The sequence below is a fragment of the Panthera leo genome, chromosome F3, assembly GCF_018350215.1.
Source record: "Panthera leo isolate Ple1 chromosome F3, P.leo_Ple1_pat1.1, whole genome shotgun sequence".
Taxonomy (NCBI): domain Eukaryota; kingdom Metazoa; phylum Chordata; class Mammalia; order Carnivora; family Felidae; genus Panthera; species Panthera leo.
In genome coordinates this window covers 25,379,439-25,394,636 of record NC_056696.1, presented here as the reverse complement: position 1 = coordinate 25,394,636, position 15,198 = coordinate 25,379,439, and the positions used below count along the sequence as shown (strand labels likewise).

The 15,198-nt window shown below is 41.2% G+C and overlaps 1 protein-coding gene across 1 annotated transcript in view; it reads left to right on the top strand.

Annotated features, from left to right (window-relative positions):
- Positions 1-15,198, top strand: part of LAMC1 (laminin subunit gamma 1) — a 127,118-nt gene that overhangs the window by 101,278 nt on the left and 10,642 nt on the right. Inside the window, exons 14-21 of the mRNA XM_042925038.1 lie at positions 4,638-4,883; positions 5,371-5,524; positions 6,129-6,271; positions 7,225-7,403; positions 8,422-8,578; positions 12,599-12,804; positions 13,234-13,313; positions 14,879-15,016. Coding sequence (XP_042780972.1) covers positions 4,638-4,883; positions 5,371-5,524; positions 6,129-6,271; positions 7,225-7,403; positions 8,422-8,578; positions 12,599-12,804; positions 13,234-13,313; positions 14,879-15,016 — 1,303 coding nt within the window. The remainder of the gene's footprint in view (positions 1-4,637; positions 4,884-5,370; positions 5,525-6,128; positions 6,272-7,224; positions 7,404-8,421; positions 8,579-12,598; positions 12,805-13,233; positions 13,314-14,878; positions 15,017-15,198) is intronic.

Sequence of the window (15,198 nt, the reverse complement as noted above, 5' to 3'; positions counted from 1 at the left end):
GCCCAGCAGAGGCTCACAGATGGCATTTCTCTGACCTGATCTCATTTCCCACCACCCACTGTTGCCTTCGCTGCTCCTGCTCCAGCCATCCTGGGCTTCTTGTAATCCATCAGATGAGCCAGACTCTATGGCTTGCCATACATGATGTTCTTTTTTGAGAATACCTTACTCCACTTTTTTCCACTCAAACCTCACTTTTCTTGTCCAACTCCAATCTTTTCCATGGAGTTGGGTTGAAACTTCACTTCCCTAGGAAGGCTTTCCTCAGTGAACCCTCCCCGCACTACCACCTCAGGTTTTTAAGACCCTTTACTCTGCTGCCACAGCATAGCTCAAGATCCCACTTGCTTAGAATCTATACTTAGATGTACCTGATAAAATGTTTTGACGAGAGATCCCTTTGCTCATTCTGTTGTTCCATTGGGTAGTCTGCAAGCATAAAACTAAGCTAAGCATTTGGGGGTGTTCATTCATGGCAGTACTGAATAATACAAATGGTGCACTGAGACGACTTGGGATACGTAATGGAGAGATGGAGTGTAATATAGGAGATCTTGCAAAATGTTGTAAACCCGTTAGTCTATAACTAGATGCCTCTCACACAAGACTTGTGAAATACATTCGTCTTCTTTGTCTTCTTAGTTATCACGTGGCTTGAAGGAGATGAGCAATAGCACTTCTTGAGGATGTTAATTGAGGTAGAGGTCCACCTGAAAAACAGCCCAGACCCTGTGAAAAATAATGCCATTGCTCGTTAGTCCTATTTCCTGCTTTACTTTTTTCATAGTGCTTTTTAACCACTTGATATTTTTCTGTTTATTCATTTGTTGTCTGTCTTTCCTCTCCTTCACCCCAGTTTAAGCTCCACAAGAGCAAGGACTTCTGTCTGTCTTATTCATTTTTGTATCCCTGACACCCCGAATAGCACTTGACATGTATACTTGTTGAATGAATGCAGATATTTTTTGGATGATGAATAGAGATTGCAGATGCAGGGTAAGGTGTTCCTCATTTAGAAGGCTACTGAAGAATAGAAATAACTACTGATAGTTCCTGAGATCTTCACAGATGAGATCTTCTTCACAACATCTTTAAAATGATCTTTTGGGGTAAATTAATAATAATATTCTTTTTTCAATACATTTATTTGAGTCCCTGGCTTTGGGAATGAAAATGCAGAGATGAATTAGGGATGGTCCCTGCTCTTCAGGAGCTAAAAGTGTGGAGGCAAACACAGATAATTTTTAGACAGTGTGGTTAGTTCAGACAAAGGAACTCACGTAAGAGGGCCAGAGGTGAAGGAGCAACACCTCCCCGAGGGTGGGGACAGAATGAGAAGGAAAAACTAAGGCCCAAAAAAGTACATTACTTGCCCAGAGTCATGTAGGCAATCCATCCAGGACTTGAACCTACATCCTGGAGTCCGCGACAAAAGAGGATGGGTTAGCTGTCACGTTGCTGGGAGATATTTTGGAGTGAAAGCTTCCCCTGGGCTACCATGCACCTCTGTTTTAGGTCATTTTTTTAATTGTTGTATTCAAAACCAGTTTCAAGGCATTTTAAATATACATCATATCTAGAATAGCCAAATTATCTGATAAAAAGCAAAACTGAAATGCTGTTCTGATCCTAGTCTGGAGAAGGCTCTTGGGTGAGGGTCTGGTAACTATGTATATCACAGACCAGAAGCTTCCTTTCCTCTCTTAGTGTTTCATTCCTTCCCCTCCTGCCTCACCCCCAGCTAGAGTTTCTGTTCACCTCATCAGTGGTCTCCATTTGCCAAATGCAGGGGTCAGTTTTCAGTCCTCATCTGACCCCGTCTCCCAGCAACACTGGACTCAGTTGACTGCTCGCTCTGCCCCACACATTTCCCCTCTCGCCTTCGGTGACACTGCCCCCTCTTGGGTTTCGTTCTTTCCCTCTCCTCTGGAGTCTCTGTTGATCACTTCTGGTTCTCAGCCTAAAACTTCCATGTCAACTCATCTATATTCTCCCCTCAGGTGAACGAGTCTTGTCCTTCAGGCTTCAAAAGCCTTTCTGTGCTTACTAAAAAAATCTGCGTCTTCAGCCCCGACTGTGCTCTCCCCTGAGTGGCAGCTACTTACTTGCCGTCTCCACTTGGCGGGTGGGCTGGAAGCCTTCCATTTGCCCCTTCACATCCGTTCTTTATTCTTCTCCACCCTGACAAGGCCTGTGTGCACCACATCAGATGGACCCTCCATTTGTGTCCAGGCAGCAGGAAGTACATACAGGAGGTCGGGGATGGGGGTGGGGGCAGAGTATTTATTCTAAGGCCTCCTCTCCATAGGGTCCTTGAGGCTGGTGACCTTAATCAAGGTTCTCAGTTACAGCCAGCCTTTTCCAGACCACCCTTTCTAATGTGAGACTCTGGTTAGCTGCTCCCTCCATCCACCCACTGAGGCCCAGGTCATGGAGCCCGACAGTCACTACCACAGGTGCTACACTCTCTTCAGGGATTCCTTACACCCATACTTGTGTAGAGAATATGTTTATTAAACTGTCTTTAGGTCTTGCTAATTTGAATGTGTCTTTCATTTTCTGCTGTCCTCTTGAGTCACAGGGCTAAAGGCATTTTTAAGCATATCCAAGCTACATCTTTGATTTCTTCTCTTCTTTTCTAACCCAACCCTGTCCTTTCCCAATCTTGTTCAACTGCATGAAAATACTCACATCCACCTAGTTGCCCAAGCTAAAATCCTAGGCTTATCTTTAATTCTTTCTTTCATTTCCTGGAAGCAGTCAGCCAGCACGTGTGATTGAGTCTGTCTCACATCTGACCACTTTTTACTGCCTCCACTGCCACCACCCTGGTCTACACCACTGCCCTCTCTCACCTGGAATGGTCTAATTGGTCTCCTAATGAGCCTCTCTCACTCTGTGGCCCTGTAGTCCACTCTCACATGGCAGCTGGGATAATCCTTTTTATTTTTTTTTTATTTTTTTTTTTTTTAACATTTTTCAACGTTTATTTATTTTTGGAACAGAGAGAGACAGAGCATGAATGGGGGAGGGGCAGAGAGAGAGGGAGACACAGAATCGGAAACAGCCTCCAGGCTCTGAGCCATCAGCCCAGAGCCCGACGCGGGGCTCGAACTCACGGACCGCGAGATCGTGACCTGGCTGAAGTCGGACGCTTAACCGACTGCGCCACCCAGGCGCCCCTGGGATAATCCTTTTTAAATGTATTTCAGGTCACATCACTTCAAAAACCCTCGAATATCACTTTAAACCAGACTTTTTACTGTGACCTACATGATTGGCTCTTACTACTTCCATAAGCTCATCTTGTTTTTCTGGCACATTCTTCCCTTGGATATTATCATGGCTGTTTTCTTCCTGTCTTTACATTATCATCCCAAATATCTCCTCTTTACAGAGCTTTCTCTAACCACCCAATCTGAAGTAGCCATTGCCCTGTCACTCTGCCATATTGCTCAAAATGTTTTAATTTTCTTATGCTTATCCCTATCTGAACTAATCATTTTTATTTATATGTCTGTGGATTGGTCTCCCCAGCTGCAGCATAAGCTTTGTGAGAGTGGAGATCTTGTCCGCCTTGTTCACCACATCATCCTGACAACCTAGAACAGTGTCTGTGTAATAGATGCTCGGCAGGTGCTTGTTAAATGAATAAGTGAACAAACCTTTGTTTCTCCAAACAATTTAGGCTCATTCAGGCCCTATTAGCTACAAAGATATCAAGAACCCAACCTGAGCTAATGATAATGGAGAAATGGAAAAGAAAAGAGGAGGAGAAGTGAGTTTAGTATGGTGGAAAGAGTCCTGGATTCTAACTGTTTGGTTGTGGGCAAGTTACTTAACTTCTCTGTTCCCTTAGCTATAATAGAAGCTGGTGGCAAATGACGATCTCTTTAAGTTATCTTCTAAATACTCTGATTCTGTACCAGTTGACACTGCTCGAACAAGGATTAGCACAAACCTTTTACTTTTTTAAGAAAATTGTCCTGCTTACTCCGTTGTATGGGAAACTTAAGATATCGAGTGGCCCTTCATCTGTTTTAATATCATGAACAAAACAAACATGAATGTGCCATCCCTTGGGACTGGAGAGGTTAATAAACCCTGAGCCTGACTCATTTGCAAAGTACTTTTTTAAATGTTTGTTTATTTATCTTTTTGAGAGAAAGGGGGAGGGGGGAGGGGCAGAGAGAGATGGGGACAGAGGATCTGAAGCAGGCTCTGTGCCGACAGTACGGAACCTGATGCGGGACTCAAACTCACAAACTGTGAGATTATGGCCTGAGCCAAAGTTGGATGCTTAACCAACTGAGCCACCCAGATGCCCCACAAAGCACTTTTAATGCGTGATTTCGGTTAGTCCCCAGGACAGGTGATGTGGAATGGGCAGAGCGGGTCCTGTCTTTCTAATAACAAAATGGAGGTGTGCCTGGAGTCATTCAGCCGATACTGGCACAGGGCCAGGACTGCAGCCCAGGTCTAGAAGCTTCTCCTGGGCTGGTGCCCTGTCAGCTGCAGCATGCCGCCTCACATCTGATGGTTAAACTAGAATCTTTGTGACCAGACTGTTTGTATCCAATGGCACCAGAAATGTCTAAGGCCCTTCTCTTGTAACATCAGATTTGTCTCATGTCCAGGTAAAAGATGTGAGCTCTGTGACGATGGCTACTTTGGAGACCCTCTGGGGAGAAATGGCCCTGTGAGGCTTTGCCGCCTCTGCCAGTGCAATGACAACATCGATCCCAATGCCGTTGGAAATTGCAATCGCTTGACAGGAGAATGCCTGAAATGCATCTATAACACTGCTGGCTTCTATTGTGACCGATGCAAAGATGGATTTTTTGGAAATGCCCTGGCCCCCAATCCAGCAGACAAATGCAAAGGTGATCTAGCCATCGGCCAGATTCTGTCACGGTTGTACTCATGTGTTCTGAGGATTCATGTGTGGTCTCTTTAAATACTTCCAGTTGTTTGGTCTAACAAGGCACTGTTCAATAGAAATTGTGAACCTCTCGTAGTTTAAATTTCTCATAGACATGTTGAAATAAAGAGAAACAGGTGAAATTGATTTTAATGATACATTTTATTTCACCTAACACATCTACTATACTATCGTTTTAGTGACTAATGAATTAAAAATTATCAAGATGTATGTTCTTTTTTCCCCACGCTAAGTCTTTAAAATGTGGGATGTATATCACATTCGCAGCACATCTCAAGACCAGCCCCATTTCAGGCGCTCAACAGCCAACGGTGATTAGTGGCTACTGTATTGGTTCAACTGAAGTGTAAAGGGTTGGTTTGTATTGTTTACATTTTAGTCCTTCTCCCGGGCGATTTGCATCTTTTGCTCTCTGCTTCCCCCCTTAGCCTGTGACTGCCATCCCTATGGAACCGTGAAGCAGCAGAGAGGCTGTAACCCTGTGACTGGGCAGTGCGAATGTCTGCCCCACGTGACTGGCCGGGACTGCGGGGCCTGTGACCCCGGCTTCTACAACCTGCAGAGTGGGCAAGGCTGCGAGAGGTGAGATGCCAGGTGCCTTTGCTGGAAGTAATCTTTGCTTTTTTAATTGGGAGAGGTGAATTTTTCTGAGCTATATGTAACGGTAGCCTTGATTTTGTTCAGGAGTTGAGTGCCCAGTTGAGGCAGAGTATCCTTAGAGGCAATCCTGGACAGTTGTAATTAAGCTAATGGGAGAAAAGAGTGGAATGAAGCTTCCCCAGTTGTGTCAGAATCACCTGAGCAACAGTTAGAAGACAATAAATCACATGGTGCTCTCTGACGCACTGAGAATCAGGTCCTCTGGGGCTTGCAGCCTGGGAATTGCTCTTTTCCAAGCTCTTGGTCAGTACATATGCGGTGCCAGGTTGGAGAGCCACTTTGTAGTGGTTTTAGCAGTGAAATAACTGTATTTGTGGGTTAGGTTAGAAAAGGAGGTTCTCAGTAGAACCCCTGAAAATTACTTGAACCTCAGGCGCTTAATAGCCCATAACATTTTGTCTTAATAGCCCTTTACATTCTGTTTTCTAATACAGATTACATCAGTTCTATGCTGAACGGAGGTGGGGGGAAGGTTTGCTGAGAGTCCGTTTTTCTTACCTGAGAAATGTTGTGTGTTCATTTTCAGGTGTGACTGCCATGCTTTGGGTTCCACCAATGGACAGTGTGACATCCGCAGTGGCCAGTGTGAGTGCCAGCCTGGCATCACGGGTCAGCACTGCGAGCGCTGTGAGGTCAACCACTTCGGGTTTGGACCTGAAGGCTGCAAACGTAAGGACTTTTGGGGGCATAGAACTCAAAGTCTTTCCTAATGCCAGTTAGAACTGCAGACTTTGACAGCCTCTGTCTGGCCCCATGGCTTGCAGTCAGGGCAGTACCTAAGCCATCATCAATGAATATTAGCCTTGTCTCATACTCTGGGGATTGGGAGCTTCTCGGGTTCCTTTGCGGCCACCTTATTTACATCTTCTGTTATATCATTTCTGATTCTTTCTCCAGTCTTTTGTCTTTCTGAGGGGAGTCTCCCTTTGATTACTGGACTTTCCCACTGTGCTTAATGAAAAATTTTTATTGATCGCATTCTGAGAGCAGATAATGAAATGGTGAGAGACTTTGCTCACAATTTGTTGGTCGACTTACCGGCTGCAGTTCCTTCCCACCCTTGGGGCCCTTTTGGTTCAGTTACATCTAAACATCTGCTTCTCCTTGGCATAAACACTTGCCTGGAATTAGGCCTCAGAACACTTTGGTGCTTTGCTTTTTGAATTCCTTCATTTCTCCTGTGGAATGTAGCATAAATCATTGACCCAGTTCAGAGAACAAAGCAAGTAAACAAACTATAAAATAATGCAAAATAAGTATTAGCATTTGGGTTTTCTAGATCCTTAGTGAGAGAAGCATTAAACAGCAGAGAGATGAAGGTAGAGAAGAATTCTTGAAGTGCAAAAAAGGGCACTGACTAGTTCAGTAGACTAATTTCTATAATTATTAAGTAACATAAAATGTGCCCCCTCCAAGGGGTGTACATTTTACTTTGAAACTCACTTTTGCTGTAAAAATTTCTGTTTTCTCTGCTAAGTAGAATTAACTGTTCAAATTCTCATAATTTGGCCTGGTTTTAAAAAAATGTCTACTTATAATGCCTTATTGATATCAATCTGAGTTAAAAGAACTCACTCTTCCTTCTTTTCCCTGTCATGTACTCTCTTCCCTTTATTCTGCAGCGTGTGACTGTCATCCCGAGGGATCTCTTTCACTCCAGTGCAAAGACGATGGTCGCTGTGAATGCAGAGAAGGTTTTGTGGGAAATCGCTGTGACCAGTGTGAAGAGAACTATTTCTACAATCGGTCTCGGCCTGGCTGCCAGGAATGTCCAGCATGTTACCGGCTGGTGAAGGATAAGGTAAGCTGTCCACCATGCATTCACTCGTTCACTCATTCACTCACTCAGCAGACATTGAAGGGGTGCTTCCTGTGCACTTAGCTTTGGAGAACAGATGGTAAACAAGGTAGACATGGTCCCTGTCCTCCAAGACTTATGTTCCAGTTGGGAGACAAATAATAAAAATTAAAGAAAGAAAAGTACTAACTGAGGTAAGCACCAGAAAGGGTACAGACAGTAACTGGAGGAACTACTTTCTATAAGGCCTCTCTAAGGAAATTTATTTAAGGTGAGATCTGAAGAATAAGAGGGAATAAGCTGAATGAGAAGTGACAGGTAGGCTGTTCCAGGCAGAGGGAATATGGGATACACAGGCCTCAAACGTGGAGGTTGTCTGGGGCTCCTGAACGAGGAGGGCTGGTTTGTGAGAAGACGGGAGAGGTTGGTGGACATAGCTCATGTTGCACCATGTCAACCTTAGATTTTACTCCAGATCCAGGGAGAATGCACTGAAGGGTTTTAAGCTAGGAAATCCAATTCATATTTTAAGAAGAACACGCTGTTATGTGAAGAATGATGGTCAGGAGTGGGGTAGAAAGGGAAGCCTGGATTGAATTGGATAAGTATGTGTGTTTGGGGGCAAGGACAGGGAAAGTAAGGTAGCTGGAGGCATTGGTTATTGAGATGGAGATGACTCAGGGAGAGCAGATTTAAGAGAAGAAAATCAAGAGTATAGTTTTGGATGTTGAATTGAGAGATACCTATCAGAGAGCCAAGTGGAGGTATCAGAAAAGTAATTTAAAACCTAAGAGAGAGGTCAGAACTGGAGAATCATCCACATGTAGTGTTTAACGTCAAAGGAATAGACTTGATAGTTTCTCTCTGGAAGCCAGAACAATAAAGAAAAACCACCTGTGTTACCTGTTCAAAAGTGGACATAGGTGGAGTGTGTAGACTTGCGTGTGTATAGAGTGCCCCTTGATGATTGTTCCTGCAGGAAGTCCAGCTGGGTTCTCTGTATGTTCTTCATCATGTGCAGGTTGCTGATCATCGAATGAAACTCCAGGAATTAGAGAATCTCATAGCAAACCTTGGAACTGGGGAAGAGGTGGTGACAGATCAAGCCTTTGAGGACAGGCTAAAGGAAGCAGAGAGAGAAGTTATGGACCTCCTTCGAGAGGCCCAGGATGTCAAAGGTATACATGTTTAAACAGTGGGTAACTTCTGCCAGATAGCCCAATCTTTAGACGTGGCTCCTAGTTCAAGGTTAGTTAGTACAGCTTTACAAAATTCTCGATTTCTTAAACTATTTGTAGAATATGAATTTTTTCAAACCATCTGTGAAAATACAAGAACTTGTCAACTTAATGTTTTTGGATACAGCAAGTGAAAAGAGTTCTCCCAACACATCAGAAACTATTAGATGTTAAAATTCTAAGTGTTTTATAAATCTATTCTATTACAAAGTGTTTTAAAACAGTTTTTAAAAATCATGAAAGGTATGCATTTTGGGTGTACATTATTTTAAGTAGAAAATTTGTACTTGGATTTTTTCTGTTATTCTAGTGAGTCAGAATTTATTTTATGCACTGCTTTATTTCCTTAGGACCCTCATAAGGAAAAAGTGTAGTCTTCAAGTATTGACTGTTCTGTTTAATAAGTGAACAAATGTTCTAATGACATCGTGTAAAGTACATTTTATACTGTGGTGTATTTAATGTCCTTTGCAATTATGTCACTTCTCTGTACATTATCTGTACCATATTATGATGAGATAAGCTGATTATGTCAGCTTATCTGATCATAAGCAGAGAAGGAGTTGGTTTAAGATTTAGAAAACTATTTCAAAATACTTTATTGACTTTAAAGGAACTTGAGTTTTTAAAACTTTGAAAGTAAGAAAAAGTTATTTTAAAATATTTACTTTTAAAATCACTTTAGGGGCACCCGGGTGGCTCAGTGGGTTAAGCATCTGACTTCAGCTCAGGTCATGATCTCACAGTCTGTGAGTTTTTGCCCCGCGTCAGGCTCTGTGCTGACAGCTCAGAGCCTGGAGCCTGCTTCGGACTCTGTGTCTCCCTCTCTCTGTGCCCCTCCCCTGCTCATGCTCTGTCTCTCTCTGTCTCAAAAATAATAAATAAAAACATTTTAAAAAAATCACTTTAATGTTTTTAAAAAAATTTTTAATGTTAATTTTTGAGAGAGACAGAGCACAAGCTGGGGAGGGACAGAGGGAGGGGGGGACACAGAATCCAAAGCAGTCTCCAGGCTCTGAGCTGTCAGCACAGAGCCCAATGCAGGGCTCGAACCCAGAATCACGAGATCATGACCTGAGCTGCAGTTGGACGCTCAACTGACTGAGCCACCCAGGCACCCTTGTTTTATTTTTATTTCTTACTCTGAATTAAGCTTTTTTTCTAAATTTGGACAAATGCTTTTCTACATTTACTGAGTGCCTATAGTATACCAGGCATTGTGCTAAACACCAGTTAATGAAAACATGAACAAGATACTGCTCTATCAAAGTGTTCCCCATCTGGCTAAGGTCACTTTTGTCTAGAGCATCCCATCGTTGAGGTACAGGTGTTCACAGATAGTCATAGTAAATGTGCATTAACATTAGTACATTTGGAACCACAGTGATTGACCTCTTCATTGAGTTTATGAATCTACCCATTTGGAGTTAGAGAATCTTCCTATCAGAGTACAGGTCAACAGAAACTAAATATAGTCCTTATTTCTTATTGTAGATATCCCTAATGTATATAATTTTGATTTTATAAAATTAATGAGGAAGGAAGTAATTTGGATGCATCTGGTTTGGGCCAGTTTGTTGAATTTTTATATGAGAGTCCAGAAATCGTTCTATAAGGTAAATTTTTAGAAATTTAAAAATAAGAAGTTGAGGCATCTGGGTGGCTCAGTCCATTAAGCATCCAACTCTTGGTCTCAGCTCGGGTCAAGACCTTGCAGTTCATGAGTTCAGGCCCCGTGTTGGGCTCTGTACTGACAGTGTGGAGCCTGCTTGGGATTCTCTCTCTCTCTCTCTCTCTCTCTCTCTCTCTCTCTGCCCTGCTTCTGTTCATGCTTGCATACTCTCTCACTCTCTCTCAAAAAAAAAAAAAAAAAAGAGGTCAATAGTTTGTTAACTTTAGTTGTGTTTTGTGGTGTTGGTACATTTAACAGGTACATTTCCTGTTGTGTTTATTCCTGTTCTTTGCGTTTTTAGTATGTTCATTTGTTGGCAAAACCTTTTGGCACACATTTTTCCTGTAATGTATTCTCTTGAAACAACAAATTCCCATTGAAGAATACTGCCATACTCATTGAAGAATTGAATGCAGAGTTATCATTAACTGTTGATCAGTCCATTGGAGAGCTGGGGTGCCAACACCAGGAGCACATGGGAGCAGTCAAGAGGCAAGAAAGGGGGGTCAGCCAGCATTGATCGCATCTTAGTGCAGCCCCAGCTAGGTCTAGCTTCCTCTGGCCTTGACTGCCTCCTTTCCTCTATTAGAGCAGACAATCCCATTGGACAGAAGCTTTGACAGAAGCCATGGCCGTCATGCCTCCCCGTGAACCACTTGCAAGGCAGGAACATAATGGGCTGCTGCTTCCCGGGGCTTGGGTAGCACCATAGCCGGGCTAGGGTTAAAGTCTGCTCCCACTAAGGCTTGGTTTCATGGAGTTCCTGGCTGACCTTTCTTACTTAGGTTCAAACTAGCCAAGAATAAGAATATCTTCACAATGATTTATCCTTTCAGACCATCCCTGAGTGTTTATTTGTAGTTTAAACTTGTGTTTATTCTGCAGCTTTAAAAGGAGATTATATGGTGCAACTAGGTTTTGCAATTTGAAGGCATTTGAAGTGATCCTACCAGTTGCATTATCTATTCCCTTTTCAGTTACTGTTGTTTCTCTCAAGCTGGCCAGAGAGATTGGTATCTGTTACATTCCTGAATGTCTAAAGGGAAGGGGCTTTTATAACTTCATTGGCTGCTTGTGCTTCCTAAGTCTAAATGATTTTCTATGATTTCGACACTTTGTCTTTTGTTGTTTTCTTAAAAATCTTCAGATTATTAAAGAAGTGGTTGATCATTCAAGCAGGGTCACTGTCTATAGTTAGGCAAGAGTTTTGCACCACACCAACTGTGCATGAGTATTTGGTGACCCTGCCTACGTGGTTGCTGTTTTCCAAACCTGTATTCATCTTTATTGATCTTAACCGTGACCTCTCCTCTTTTTCACATTCCTTGGAAAATTTAGATGCCAACTCTGAACATCATGTTGAAATAAGAACTGGTCAATTTTGCGTAGGACTTATGTATACTAATATGTGTGTTAATATAATGTGTATTAATATAATCTTAGGACACGTGTGAGTTTTGACAGTGCCAATCATATTTGCATGGGCTTATATTTATCTTTTGATTTATTAGGACATAGGTATGAGATTTAGGCTGAATGGGCACAATTAAAAAACAATTTGAAGAACTCTTCAAAAGCAGAAATCAGTATGAAAGAAATGACATGGGTATTCCAAGGGGTGGGAGGTGGCAGCAAGTCTGTATTTAGTTTAAAATACAAAATGAACCCATTTTTTAATTTTTTTAATGTTTATTTATTTATTTTGAGAAAAAGCGAGTTGGGGTAGAGGCAGAGAGAGAAGGTCCAAAGCAGGCTCTTCACGGTCAGCATAGAGCCCTTGAGCCGAAATCAAGAGTTGGATGCTTAACCAACTGAGCTACCTGGGCGCCCCTAAAATACAAAATGAATTTAATCGGCCACACTTCAACATCTGTTTTGAACCTGGTTTTTTCCTAGTTTAGAAAAATGTCTAGCACTCAGAGCTGGTAGTGCTTTTAATATTTTTATGATTAAATCTGGCATGTGCTGGAATATCAAACTTTCCTTTGTCAGACATTTCTTGGGTGTCTCCTTTTTGCTAATCACTGTGTAAGACTGGGAATGAGTAAGAAAGAGAAGCTCACAGTCAGTGGAACCGACAGACACACAGTTGGAGACAGTGTTATAAATGCAACAGTGGAGGTACAACTGGGCACACAGTAAAGACTGACCAGTCCTGCCGATGGGCTTAGGAAAAGCTTATCGGAAAGATCTGTGTTTGGAAGAATAAGGTTTTGCCTCAGCTTTCATGTAAGATACATCCCCTGCTTCAGATAATTTATGGACTTTCTTCTGCGCTGCCATTGCAGATATAGACCAGAATTTGATAGATCGCCTCCAGAGATTGAATAATACCTTATCCAGCCAAATTAGCCGTTTACAGAATATCCGGAATACCATTGAAGAGACTGGAAACTTGGCTGAGCAAGCACGTGCCAGGGTAGAAAGCACTGAGCAGTTGATTGAAATTGCGTCCCGAGAACTTGAGAAAGCAAAGATTGCTGTTGCCAATGTGGTGAGTGATTGGGAAGGTCTGAGGTTGGGTTGTAGGAGTCCCCTGGTAATTTGTAGCAAGTCTGTTACTGTCTGTTGAATGCTTCAGTTAAATTGACTTATGTCTTTTTGTCATGGACCAAGAAAGCCACATTGCTCATAGTTGTCATTAAATAGTTATCACGAACTGGATAAAAACCAAAGGACATCTGGGTCATTTCTCTAGCTTTGTTCCTTCTATAGCACTAGGCAATTTAGACTTCCCTTATCCTTTGATGAAAACAAATAGTAATCTGTAGCCAAGGAGGCTAATAATAAGTAAAGATCTTTTAATTAATGAGACATTCTTTCTGCTAAATAGTACTGATACAAATTTGGTTTTGACACTTGCTTTATTAAATTTAAATAATTCAGTCCTTTGAGATTAGTGCTTTATTTATTTCCTTTTCAGTCAATCACTCAACCAGAGTCTACCGGGGACCCAAACAACATGACTCTTTTGGCAGAAGAGGCACGAAAGCTTGCTGAACGGTAACCTCCAGATCCCTGTGTTTTCATGGTTAAGCTAGAACTTTCCTTACAGTGTGTACTTATTGTCCCTCCTTTACCCACACACACTTTTCACATATCCCACTTTGGCAAAGTTTGCTCTCTTTTCTGAAATGTCATCGGCTATGTGTACTCTTTCCTTTGAAATTAGAATATTTACTTTGAATATTTGAATATGATGCTTTGGAGGGAAATTGTATTTGCACTTCTCAAAGAAAACCATAAAATTTTTAGATGTCTAATTTCAGAACCTTTAAGTTGATAATAAGCTCAGTTGAATTTAATTGTTTTTTTTAATTTTTAAGGTTAATTTTTAACAAAAATGCTTAACTCTCATATTTTAAGAGACATTTACTAACACATAGTACATTTGAAAATCAGCCCAAGAAAACAGACTATTTCATTCCTGATTTTTTTAAGGTTTTTTTTTTTTAATTATTATTAAGTGTAAGGTAGTTTCGTAGGAAAACTGTAAGTCATAGGAGAGTATTAAATTGAAAAAAAAAAAAGCTGTTAAACAAGTTGCTAGAATGTAAGCTTATTCACTGCTGAAGTTCCAGTGCCTAACACAATGTCTAGGATATAGTAAGTGCTCAATAAATGTTGAATGCATTGCACACCAGCTCGCAGACCTCATGGTGCTTAAGTAAGCCCAGCGTTAGAATTTTAACCTCATTGTTCAAAGCGATTACTTCAGCTTCTTGCTTTAACATGTGCTCTTTCTATTCTTTGTAAATGTAAATGTGTGAGCTGAGTAATTTAGTTCGTGGAACATTCATGGTTTCATAGCTAGATTTTGTGATTAAAAGATGACAGCTGAAAACATATGGAAAACTCCTCTAAGATAATTAGGTCTTGAAGATAAAATAATTTGGTGTATTTCATACAGGAATTTTGAAAGAAAACTTATCATACCAAAAAAAAGAATGACCACATATGGCAGTATGACACTGTAATAGAAATTTTAGAGCTGAGAAAATCTTAATGACTTACCCAGCTAAAATTCGCATTATTTGGCTGGATTCCCTGGTGACATGTTTCTTTCCATTGAGTGTTGGGTGGCTTTTCCTGGTCAGTGATTAGGTTGCCTGTGCAAAATCTGAATAGTCGAAGCTGTTTCAGGACTATGTAGTAACTGAACCAGAGTAAGGCTTAAACATTAGATCTGAGGTTTGTGCTTATGACTAGATGAATGAGTCCTTGCTAGGATATATGGTTTTATAGATAAATTATTCTTAAATAATTATACTTAGAAGTCATTTTTTGAAGAAATATAAACATTTGCCTCTATAAACTTTATAGGAAAATATTGCTTAGAAAATAACCTCTGGGAAAATACCATTTTCTCAGATTGTTGAATGTTATTGTAAACTTAGCCCCATTGAAATGATTGCAAAATTCCAAATTTATAAGATTTTTCCAGTATTTATAGAGCTCTGCCCACGTTGGCATTTGTATATATAGTAAGGTAAGCATTACCTAAATTCTCTTCTTTCTCGATTAAATAGTTCTGTTTCATGGTTCCTTTTTTCTTTTATGTTATCCAGCCATAAACAAGAAGCTGATGATATTGTAAGAGTGGCAAAGACAGCTAATGAGACATCAACTGAGGCATATGATCTGCTTCTGAGAACACTGGCAGGAGAGAATCAAACAACACTGGAGATTGAGGAGCTTAATAGAAAGTGAGTGTCATTTAAAAGTGGCTTCTGGCCCTTCAGTTGTTGCAAGCAGCACCATTTCCATGAAAAATGAAATGCTGATGCATTCGGGGCATGCATTCAGGCAGTAAGATTCCTTTTGTTAATCATGCTTTTGAAATGGTGCAGTAATTAGAGCGGGGATATAGAGCTACAGAGATTTTATT